The sequence below is a fragment of the Vipera berus genome (genome assembly GCF_964194415.1).
Source record: "Vipera berus genome assembly, chromosome: Z".
Taxonomy (NCBI): domain Eukaryota; kingdom Metazoa; phylum Chordata; class Lepidosauria; order Squamata; family Viperidae; genus Vipera; species Vipera berus.
In genome coordinates this window covers 106,851,876-106,864,512 of record NC_138205.1, presented here as the reverse complement: position 1 = coordinate 106,864,512, position 12,637 = coordinate 106,851,876, and the positions used below count along the sequence as shown (strand labels likewise).

Below are 12,637 nucleotides of genomic sequence, written 5' to 3'. Positions count from 1 at the left end.
CTGTTCAAAGTTACGACGGCACTGAAAAAAGTGACTTATGACCATTTTTTACACTTATGACTGTTGCAGCATCCCCAGGGTCATGTGATTTACATTCGGATGCTTGGCAATCGATTCATATTTATGATGGTCACATTGTTCCAGGGTCATGTGATCGCCTTTTGCAACCTTCTGAGAAGCAAAGTTAGTGGGGAAACCAGATTCACTTAACAATCATGTTATAATTTCTCTCTCTCCTTCTCTTTCTCTCCCTCTCTCCCCCTCCCTCTTTCTTTCTCCTCTCTCTCTCTCCCTTTCTCTCCATCTCCCTCTTTCTCTCCCTCTTTTTCTCTTTTCCTCTCTCTCCCTTTCTCTCTCCCCCTCTATTTCCCTCCCTTTCTTTCTCCTTCTCTCTCCCTCTTTCTCTCCCTATTTTTCTCTTTCCCTCTATTTCTCCCTTTCTCTCTCTCCCTCTATTTCCCTCCCTCCCTCTTTCTTTCTCCTTCTCTCTCTCCCTTTCTCTCTCTCCCTCTTTCTCTCCCTCTCTTTCCCTTTCCCTCTATTTCTCTCCCTTTCTTTCTCCTCTCTCTCTCTCCCTCTTTCTCTCCCTCCCTATTTCTTTCTCCTTCTCTCTCTCTCCCTCCCTCCCTCTCTCTCTCTTTCTCTCCCTCCCTCTCCCATTCTTTCTTCCTTCCTTCCTTCCTTCCTTCCTTCCTTCCTTCCTTCCTTCCTTCCTTCCTTCCTTCCTTCCTTCCTTCCTTCCTTCCTTCCTTCCTTCCTTCCCTCTTTGTCCTTCCCTCTCTGCATTAGAGCAGTACCCGCGGAGGCGGCCCTGCGGCCCGGCTTTCTCTTGCAGAAAGCAAGCTGAAACGGAGCGAGGGAGATTGCCAGAAATGCGAATCGGCCGATCTCGTGCTCCTGCAAACTCCCTTGCTCGGTTTCAGCTTCCCTTGCTACAAGAGAAAGCAGGCTGAAACGAGGGAGATTGCAGCAGCGCGAGATCAGCCGATTCGCATTCCTGGCAATCTCCCTCACTCTGTTTCAGCCTGCTTTCTCTTGTAGCAAGGGAAGCTGAAACTGAGCGAGGCAGATTGCAGGAGCGTGAGATCGGTGTTTCTCAGCACGTGCCGATTCGTGCTCCACTTGCAGAGGTTGGAGCTGGCCATACGGATCACCTTCGGACCATAAGACGCACCCTCGTTTCCCCCCCCAACTTTTGGGGGAAAAAAGTGCGTCTTATGGTCCGAAAAATACGGTAAATAATGATCTCCCTGGGAAATCTAGTGACTTTCATGGAATCCTGGTTGAGAAATCCTGGTTTACATAGTTCTTTGGATACCCATTTATTTGTTATTAAATTTATTTAGATTATTCTTGATTTTGGCCAATTTCATTCCTTTTCCTATTGGTTGGTGAATTTTGTTTTTGTCATTGGATAGTACATTTTGGAGGAAGAGATAAAGCAATGTTGCACCATCATGCCACAGATTCTGTTCCTTTTGTACATGTGATTTCATGATTGTGAACAAAAGGGATGGATCTTGTTGTACAACACAATACTTTTTTTTCTCATTGTTGCCCTTGTTCTCTCCCCCACTTCTCCCTGTGAATAACTCAATAATAGCCTCAATTTTCTCTTAGCAACCAATCATTTAAAGCTACCAATAGGATGACCACTCTTTATCATTAGTTTACTGCTTGCCTGCCTTCTTTTCTGGGTTACCCTTCCACATATTACACCAATGGTATGCCGTTTATCTGAAAGGATTATTGGCAATGTAATCTTGTGGAAGGGTAATCCTGGAAAAATCTCAAGTGCTGGTTGACTCATTGTGATAGCAGAATCTAGAATTATATATAACTGAAATACTAAAATCAGAATGTAATTTGATGTAGGTAAACTTGGGGAGGGACAAATTGGATTGATTGTGAACACAATCTAAAAAGAAGCACTCATATTTTACATTTTCTTTATAGCATATATTCCCTTTTATGTTTCATTTATCATGTTGCTGTTGGCTCTGATGTGCTTACTTTCAACATTGTACAGTTCCCAAATATTAAATGAAACAGTATGATTTTTACTGTTTATTAAAAATTATAATCTATAACAATATAGTCTTTTATAAATTACTAAGAAGAACTCTGAAATGATCCAATCCAGAAACTATTAGATCAGGTGTCCCCAACTTGTGGGCTGCAGCCTGGTAGTGGGCCGCGGGACAGGCTGGCCAGTGCGTGCATGTGTGCGTGCAAACACAACCAGTTGCAGTAGCGCTGTGGCCACAGTGCATGAAAATGGGCTGCCGCCACACTGCAGGACATGAAAATGGGCCACCGCCACACCATGGGATGTGAAAACAGGACTCGGTCGTGCCTCGCGGAAAACAGGATGCCACTGCAGCTGTGCCGTGCAAGAACAAGGCTAGCAAGTATCACGCAAGTGCTAGCCCTGCCTCATTTTCATCATGTGCGTGGCACCATGCACACGCACATGTAAAATACTTCTCCCTCCCTTTCCCTCTAGTTCGCCAACCGAGAAAGGTTTGTGACCTCTGTATTAGATGATTAGGGGACTGGAGGCTAAAACATATAAAGAATGGTTGCTGGAATTAGATATGTCTAGTTTCATGAAGAGAAGGACTATAGGTGACATGATAGCAGTGTTCCAATATCTTTGCCACAAAGAAGAGGGAGTCAAGCTATTTTCCAAAGCACCTGAAGGCAGGACAAGAAGCAACGGATGGAAACTAACCAAAGAAAGAAGCAACCTAGAACTAAGGAGAAATTTCCTGACAGTTAGAACAATTAATCAGTGGAACAGCATGCCTCCAGAAGTTGTGAATGAAGAGACTGGACAGCCATTTCTCTGAAATGGTATAGGGTTTCCTGCCTGAGCAGGGACTTGGACTAGACCTCCAAGGTCCCTTCCAACTCTATGATTATTATGATTATTATAGAATCTTTTAATTCTAATTTGAGATAAAGAAAACAAATTCAAAAATTGATGGGTAATCATCTAAAATTAGCTGTATAAGTTCTGAGTTGTGAATTTACTCCAATTCCCAATTTGCAGGTTAAATATTGGAGGATAATGGAAAGTATCTTGTTGGACTAAGTAGATTTAATAGATTGTAGTTTTCAAACATATATAACATTTCCATACACCATTTAAGAAGTAAATGGTGCTGTTTATCCTGTAATTTCTCTCTCTCTCTCTCTCTCTCTCTCTCTCTCTCTCTCTCTCTCTCTCTCTCTCTCTCTCTCTCTGTGTGTGTGTGTGTGTGCGTGTGTGTGTGTGCATGCATGTGTTTGGTTGATACAGGTAGATTGCAAATAATTATATGGTATCGTTATGAATTTGTTAAGGTAGGACTAATCCAAAATAGTAATATTGACTGTCCCATCTGCAGTAGCTTTTCCATAGTTAGTTTTACTATGCCTATAACTTCCATTTTGGCCTTAGACATGAAAAATGAGCTGAGTGATATTGGGTCAGTCAGCCCAATTCACTTCACAAGGTTGTTGGGAAATAGTAGGAGGAATTCACTGCCCTGAGTTATTTATAAAGATGGGGTATTATATCAACCAATCAGTTAATACATTCAACTTGCTATACATTTTGAAAGATGTAGCCACCCTTTTTGTAATAAGGGAAGGATAGTAGTCACTTTTGTCATGAATTATCTGCATGATTTTTTTAAATTAGCATTATATTTAATTTATCTTTAATATTTGACATACTGGAGTGAGTATGTTTTTAAACACTACTTTAAATTACTAAAGCCAAGAATTAATTTTAAAATGCAATCAAATTATGAAATCGTTTGAATTTTGGCTGAAGTCTGTAGAAATCTGTACCTACATCTAATGGCTTTTTCAAGTATACATTGACTTAAAATATGTCATGTTGATTTATATTTTTGACTTTACATCATTTACAGTGGGTACAAGGGAACACTGCATAGAAGTTGAGCATAAGTAATTTTTGTCTGTAAAGCTTGAATTTGCACTTACGATCACAAAGGTTTCATTTATAAAGAATTATCATCTGAATATTACTCAGTATTGTATTCATAATCTTGATTTCAACGCGATAAAGTTCTAGCTTGCTTGGTCCGTCTGAGGTCAGGGGGCTCAGATGATACTCTTCAAGGCCAGAAGAATTTGTTGAATACCCGTTGGATGAAAGTACTCGGATTTGTTCCCAGTTAGACTCCATGTATGATGCAGATATTTATAAGATAACTAGGGAGATGTCTTGCCCAATAATTTGGGAACTGTTTGATCCTGTTGTATCTAAGAAAATTGCACTCGACTGAGTCAGAGCAATCCCCTGTCAATTAAACCCTTCTGGCTGATGAAAGCCTCCAGGACAGTGATCAGCAGGTGGGTTCATGCAGTGACAAATTCCTCAGTGCAAGAAGGGACATTCCCAGGAACTTTTAAAGAGATCCTGGTTTGTCCTTTCTTAAACAAAATCACCTAACCCTCCCCCCCTCCAATCTGGATAATTTTTGTCCACTTTCCCATCTTCCATTTTTAGAGAAGGAGGCAGAAAAGGTGGTTGCTTCACAACTTCAGAGGGTCCTGGATTAAACGGACCTTTCAGTCACGATTCCAGCCCAGCGTTGGTCACTCTTAAGGATGATTTTGGCGTGAGTGAGATGAGGATAGTCCAATATCAGCAGCTGTCAATATCATTGACCAAGGTGGTATTTTGGGTCATCTGTGAGTTAGGCTGGGCAACATAGTTTTGAACTGATTCAACTCCTTTCTCTAAGGTTGGTGCCAATCAGTGATGATAAGAGAGTGAGAGATTGAGTCCCTCACCTCTTGCTTGCAGAGTTTCGCAGAACTCGGTACTGTCTCCTATTTAACGTTCCATGAAGCCACTGTGTGAGAACATTGGTCTCTGTAGGTTGAGATATCATCAATATGTTGATGATACTCAGCTCTACATCTCCATTTGTGGTGACCAAGTGATGCTGTCTCTACCCTCTCATAGTGCATGAAAGTGGTAGGGACCCAAATAGAAAAGAACAGGCTTTGACTGAACCCTGGCAAGACCAAATGGCTTTGAGTGCATGGACCCAAAGAACTCATCTTTTGTTCTGGATGAGATTGTAATCACTCATTTGGACTACTGCAAAGCACTGTACATGAGGCTATCCTTAAAATCTGTTTAAAACCTTCAGCTGGTTCAAAATGTGGTATCAAAAGCAGTCTTTGGATCCCAAGAATTGCCCATATTATATCTCTGCTCTGCAAACTGCACTGGCTACTGGTCTACTTCCAGGTGCAGTTCAGAGTGTTGGTTGTGATCTTTAAAGCCCTTAATGGCAAAGGGCCAGGATGCCTGATGAATTATCTTGTCTCACTAGGACTCATCTTGCAGAGAGGGCCTACTGCAGAGATCTCTGACAAAAGAAGAGCCTTCTCTGCTTTAGCACCCTTTGGAACATCCTATCCCCCAAGATGAGATCTGCCTCCAACTCCTATCCATTGATAAAAACCTGAAGATCTAGCTCTGCCAGTTAGCTTAGGGATCCAATAGGGGGAGTACCATGCTGGAAGTGGCTAGTAGATGGATAGCAAACCCCACCTCACTTCCTGCTTTTCCTCCTGTCCATCTTTCTCATATTTATTTATTTATTGATTGATTGATTGGACTTATATGCCGCCCTATCTCCCGAAGGACACAGGGCGGCTAACAACAATAAAATACAATGATAAAAAATTTAAAAAAGAATTAAGTTAACAGCCCCAAAGGAATGTTTTAAGGCCACGGCGAAAGGACCGGAGATCCGGGGCCATCCGGAGCTCAAGGGGGAGTTGGTTCCACAGGGCTGGCACTCCCACAGAGAAGGCCCTCCCCCTGGGGGTCGCCAGCCGACATTGTCTAGCCGACGGCACCCTGAGGAGGCCCTCTCTGTGTGAGCGCACTGGCCGATGGGAAGTCGTTCCCGGCAGCAGACGGTCCTGCAAATATCCCGGGCCTAGGACATGTAGGGCTTTAAAGGTAAGTACCAGCACCTTAAATCTCACCCGGAGGATGACCGGTAACCAATGCAGCTCACGCAGGAGGGGTGTAATATGGGAGTAGCGGGATGCTCCCATCACTACACGCGCAGCCGCATTTTGCACCAGCTGGAGCCTCCGGGTGGTCTTCAAAGGCAGCCCCATGTAGAGAGCATTGCAGTAATCAATACGGGAGGTAACGAGTGCGTGAGTGACTGTACGTAGGGCATTTCGGTCCAGATAGGGGCGCAACTGACGCACCAGGTGAACCTGGGCAAATGCCCCCCCTGGCCACGACTCCTATATGATCTTCAAAACTGAGTCATGAATCCAGGAGGACGCCTAAATTGCGTGCCCTATCAACGGGAGGTAACACCTCTCCTCCCATAACCAAAGATGGAACCTCTTGGACAAGCTGAGATGCCGGTACATAAAGCCACTCAGTCTTGGCCGGGTTGAGCTGGAGCCTGTTCTTCCCCATCCAAATCCATACCACTTCCAGGCAACAGGACATCACGTCGAGGGCATCGCTGGGTTCGGGGTAGAGATGAAAAGCTGGGTATCATCAGCATATTGATGATACCTCACCCCGAAACCACGGATGATCTCACCCAGCGGCTTCATATAGATGTTGAACAGGAGGGGCGATAATACCGACCCCTGAGGCACCCCACAACTAAGGGGCCTAGGGGTTGATCTCTGCCCTCCTGCCAACACCGTCTGCGAACGGTCCGAGAGGTAGGAGGAGAACCACCGTAAAACAGTGCCTCCCACTCCCAACCCCTCAAGACGTCGCAGCAAGATACCATGGTCGATGGTATCAAAAGCCGCTGAGAGGTCTAATAGGACCAGGACAGAGGAGTAACCCCTGTCTCGGGCTCGCCAGAGATCATCCACCAGCGCGACCAATGCCGTCTCCGTGCTGTACCTGGGCCTGAAACCCAATTGGTACGGATCCAGATACCGTATATACTTGAGTATAAGCTGAATTTTTCAGCCCACTTTTTGGGCTGAAAAATCCACTTCGGCTTATATTCCACTGAACAACAAAAAAAGAACTTCCACCCCCCAGTTTGGAGAGCTGCTGCTTTCGTCAAACATGGACGAAGGCAGCAGCTCTCCAAACGGGCGGCGGCGGTTTGGAGAGCTGCGCGCGCAGCTCCGCCGCCACCTCTGCAAGCCTCCGCTGAGAGAATGGGGCGGTGGAAGCTTGCCACCCATTTTCTCGGCGAAGACTTCTTTCGGGGGATCCAGCCTCTGCCGCCCCTTTCTCTCAGCTGCCCAGCTGAGAGAAGGGGGTGACAGAGGCTGGATCCCCCAAAAGAAGTCTCCGCTGAGACGAGAGAATGAGGCGGTGGAGCGCTCCGCCAAGTATGGGGCAGTGGAGGCTTGCTGCCCATTCTTTCGGCGGAGACTTCTTTTGGGGGATCCAGCCTCTGCCGCCCCTTCTCTCAGCTGGGCTCTGCCGAGACGAGAGAATGGGGCGGCAAGCCGCCGAGAGAATGCGGCGGTGGAGCGCTCCACTGGGAGAATGGGGTGGTGGAGGCTTGCAGCCCATTTTCTTGGCGGAGACTTCTTTCGGGGGATGCAGCCTCTGCCGCCCCCTTCTCTCAGCTGCCCAGGCAGCTGAGAGAAGGGGGCGGCAGAGGCTGCATCCCCCGAAAGAAGTCGCTGAAACGAGAGAATGGGGTGGTGGAGCGCTCTGCCGAGAGAATGGGATGGTGGAGGCTTGCCACCCATTCTCTCGGCAGAGACTTCTTTCGGGGGATCCAGCCTCTGCCACGCCGCACCGCGCCAACAGCAAGCCACCCCATTCTCTCGGCGGAGCGCTCCACTGCCCCATTCTCTCAGCGGCTTGCTGCCCCATTCTCTCGTCTCGGCAGAGCCCAGCTGAGAAAAGGGGGCGACAGAGGCTGGATCCCCCGAAAGAAGTCTCCACCGAGATGAGAGAACGGGGTGGCAAGCCCCCGAGAGAATGGGGCGGTGGAGTGCTCCGCCGAGAGAATGGGGCGGCTTGCTGTTTTCTCGGTGCAGCACGGCAGAGGCTGGATCTCCCGAAAGACGTCTCTGCTGAGATGAGAGAACGGGGTGGCAAGCTGCCGAGAGAATGGGGCGGTGGAGCGCTCCGCCGAGAGAATGGGGTGGTGGAGGCTGGATCCCCCGAAAGACGTCTCTGCTGAGATGAGAGAACGGGGTGGCAAGCTGCCGAGAGAATGGGGCGGTGGAGCGCTCCGCTGAGAGAATGGGGTGGTGGAGGCTTGCCGCCCATTCTCTCGGCAGAGACTTCTTTCGCGAGATCCAGCCTCTGCCGTGCTGCACCGAGAGAACAGCAAGCCGCCCCATTCTCTCGGCGGAGCACTCCACCGCCCCATTCTCTCGGCGGCTTGCCACCCCGTTCTCTCATCTCAGCAGAGACGTCTTTCTGGGGATCCAGCCTCCAGCTGCTGCATTTCCCAGCCTCGGCTTATACTCGAGTCAATAATTTTTTCCAGTTTTTTGGGTAAAATTAGGGGTCTCGCCTTATACTCGAGTCGGCTTATACTCAAGTATATACGGGGTAATCAGTTTACTACATTCTCATTTTCTTTCTCATTGTTTATTCTATTGTTCCATTATTTGCTACTGTAATACTTGCATTTCTTTTCATTTTTCCACTTTTTAAATAAATGCCTAGAGTAATCCCACAGCAAGTTAGGCAGCAAATATATTTATAAGAATAAACAAATAATGTTAGCAAATATATTAAATAAGTTATTTTTTTAATCTGATAAGAAGTTTTACATGCGTCATAGAGTTTATTTCTGTTCAAGATTATTGGACATTTAAGAATGTCAATATAATTTTTCTGAGTAAATCCATGTACAATTTTGTAAGTAGAAAGATCCCTAGAAAACGTTTTGCAATATTTTTAGAGCTGCAATACTTTTCAGATAAATTTAGGTAGAAACTCTGTTCCCATCTCTGCTTGTTTAAGTTTTCAAACACCAGCTTCTCTTATACACTGTAATGTATCTAATAAAAGTAATTCTTGATTGAGAGTCAAAGTTGGAAGCAGAATGTTAGTTATTAAGCAATGCAGTCATAACGTGGGATGTCACATGATTGCATCATTATCAACAACAATTCTGGCAGTCCTGATTGTTGCCCTGACTCTCTAAATATATGAGTTGCTAAGTGAGAAAGAAGGGAATCCCAGATAAGGATTGCGGGAATGCCATAAGGGAACTGGGGCGGGGTGAGGTGGGGTGGGGGAAAGAGGCTGTCACAGTGTGAAGCCACCATGCTCTGGGAAGTCCTAGCAGCACAGAGCAAAGTCGTCATGCATCCAGGCAGCACAAAGGAGTTTCTTGGACATGCTAGCCCCAGCCCAGCCATGCAGAACCTGGAGTTACCTTCGCCACTCTGTTCTCGGAAGCTCGTGGCATGCAATCCCAGGCTGACCTTTGCCATTTTCTTGCTCCAACAGCTGACAAGGCATGCCTGGCCTGACCATTCATGAGGCATCTGTTGGCTACATGAAGTCATCTCCTGAGGTCTCACAAGGAAACCACTCTACACAACCTGGGGAAGAAAGTCTTGTGTGGCCAGCAGTTACCTTACAAAGGACCAGGCACGGCATACTTGATCAGTAGCAAGAGAAAGAAGACAGTGAAGGTTAGCTATGGCATCAGGGGCCATTGAGTGCAGAGGGCAAAAAAAAAACATAGATGGGTTGGTGGAGGAGTTGAATGCCAAATGCATGGAGATGCTGCAATGGGCCTTTATTTAGTGACTAGTCATAAATCCCTTCTTTTAGTGCCAGCATAAATTCAAATAGTCATTGAGTGAATGTAAATCAAGGACTATCTGTAGGAAAACAAATTACTTTTTCAAAGTGTCTGACTTGGTGATCAAGTTGCGAAAACGCTTTTATTTGAGAGATTTAATTATTTCCTAAAATAGGTGTTTTAGATGAGAAAAAAATGAAGAGATATATGTTTAATATATTTTAAAAGACTTTTCTGTCATCACTAAGAAGTAAAGCCGGAGTCCATGTTTTTACAAGTTGGCTGGCTGCTGTAGAAAGGAAAAGAAGGAATTTTTTCAAGCTTGTCAGGATTATGATAGATACTTTTTGCTTCACAGAGATTGTTTCTCTTTTAACTTTAAATTTAGCTGTCATTTTCCATTCCAATAAATTTGACAGAAGGCAAAATATTTCTAAAAGATAGGGTGTAGGAGCTTTCTTCACTTTTGTTTCCCACTTACTTTCACCTAGGTGCCAGTTTAATCATTGTTTACCTTTTGTTGAGCTTCAGCCAGCTATGGTTGCTACTGATGCCTTCAAATGATTTAAAACTGTGATGATACATATACTTCAAAACTTTAGACTAAAACTTAAAATGAAGTAATAGAATGTAAAAATAAATTCAGATGCAGAATTCTATATTTAAATTTTACAAAATGTGTCTCAAGAAACTTGATTTGCCTGTAACAGACATGTCAAACACAAGGCCCGGGGGCCGGATCCGGCCCGCGAAGTGGTTTCATGTGGCCCGCGAAGCCATCCTGGAAACAGTGAGGGAACGGCCCCCACTGCCTTGGCCCTGGCCCAGAGACCCTCCTCCTGCCAGAGACCCTCAGATCTGTCCCACTCCTGCCCAGGTCCCCATAGGCACCCTTGATGCGAACGATGTAGAGCTGGCCACACCCACCCAGCAGGCCATATGCACTCTAGCCACACCCACCCAGTAGGCCACGCCCACCCTGGCCATACCCACCCGGCCCCCTGAGGGCAACCACAATGCTGATGCGGCCCTCAATGAAATTGAGTTTGACACCCCTGGCCTGTAATACAGTGAAAGTTCGCAATCTGAGCATGTTAATAAAAGTAATCTCTTTTATGCTATTATCCTCAATTTATGATGATAATTGGAACTGGAATTTCCATTGCTAAGTAATGCAGGACCTCATTGTTTAGTGATAGGAAGGGCGAGAGAGAAAGGTTTAAAGTAACCCAGCTGTTTTTTATGCCTAAAGTGGGGCTAGAATTTTCCTGATTTACAGCCTAGTGCTATAACTACTAGATCAAATTGCAAATAGGGTGCAAAGGTGACCATGTGATTATGAGGTGCTGAAACTGATTGCAAATGTAAACAAATGACAAAGTGCCCAGATTGTGATCACATGTTTGTGGGCAATGCTGGGATGGACAGATCTTCAAGAACAGGTCATAATCACATAACCATTCAGCACTATCATAGTTCTGAACATTTGCTGAATGAATCGTCAATTTGATCTTATCTAGAGAACAGTGTCGAGTTCTAGGTCCTGCCTCTCTAGAAGTTTAGAATACAAATTGCAATAATTTCAGAAGAGTACAGAAGAAAATAAACCCTGATTTGTAAAACCAGACCTTTGAGGAGAACCTTTGACATTGGCTTGTTAATTCTGGAGGGAAAATGTTGTGCAGGATGTGTTTTACAAAATATAAGAAAATATTCTTATAAGAATAAGAAATTGAAATAAATAGAAAAATGAATTGAAAATAAATTGAATGGTCTGTAATAACAGGAGGATAACTTTTGCTTGAAAATTAGAAGAAATGTCTTGAGTGTGGTTTCTGTGAGTCTGGTTTCACCTTAGAATCCATGACTTGGGGAAACACGTCTTCTTTGCTACAGTTCTTTTTGCTGGGTTCAGGATTCTTTTTTTAATTTCTTGCAAGAAGTAGTAGTATGGCAAAATGATTCACAAACCCCTTTGATTTGGGTTCCATAATTGCTTTAATATATATATGGTCATATGTGACTATTTTAGTATGATTTTAGAATCTTTTCAATCATTGTCAACAAGAGGAAAACATTATGCAGCTGCAGTTCCTAAGCTAGTCAGGTATTGCAGCCAGTTAAAAAAAAATCTCTGCCTGCAATTCATGTGAATCACGTACTGTAAGACAAAGCTTCTGATAATTTGTGCAGTGGTTCTGTAGTCCAAAGTACCCAGAGAGAATTCAAGTCTAGATTCAGTCTTTTTTCAGGTTTGGGGGAGGGGAATAAATAAGGAACAGAAGTGTTCAATATTGTTCAGAGGTAACACTGAATCAAAGATGCTCTTTCTCGTTTCTGTATTGAAATGAAGCCTGAAATAACAGCAGCAGCAGCAGCAGCGGCAGCAGCAACGGCAGCGTTAAGAAATCATGCACAAAAAAGGGAATTTTGAAAGCTACAGGCATAGGATTCTCTATGTGATTCTTTTCTAAGTTCAGTGCAGGTAATATAAAACCTTAAACTAGGAAAAGATTCATCTCTATGATGCATTTTAGTGATATAGGGATGCTAAAGACAGAGACATTTTGTAATTATATATTCAGCTGAAATAGAAGGAATTGATTTACTTAAAGGAACACACATTAACATACACTGTTTCATCAGCCGCAAGGGCACATTTAACAAAATTGCTTGGCTGAATGTTTTTTGTACCTGTTCTCCTTTTCTGGGGCTGGAGAGTAAAGAGGAATGGCCAGTGTCTCAGAGGAAATGACAAGACAGACTGAAGCTCGGTGAGACCCTATACTGAGTGTTATCTGCTGTCCTCTTCATGCAGTGCTGTGGGTTGGCACACCGGCGGCGAGTACGGGTTTCGTATGTAAGTTTCT

The 12,637-nt window shown here is 44.6% G+C and overlaps 1 protein-coding gene across 5 annotated transcripts in view; it reads left to right on the top strand.

The window, feature by feature from the left end:
• The window catches only part of CACNB2 (calcium voltage-gated channel auxiliary subunit beta 2), a gene marked incomplete at its 5' end in the record, with an annotated part of 213,102 nt that overhangs the window by 58,133 nt on the left and 142,332 nt on the right, over nt 1-12,637 (top strand). For 2 of the 5 annotated variants that reach the window (XM_081345469.1, XM_081345465.1), the window contains one exon: nt 12,580-12,627. The exons of the other annotated variants lie outside the window; for them this stretch is intronic. In XM_081345469.1, the coding sequence (XP_081201595.1) occupies nt 12,580-12,627 (48 nt within the window). Of the gene's footprint in view, nt 1-12,579; nt 12,628-12,637 lie in introns of those variants that run through there. 5 annotated transcript variants of the gene reach the window in all.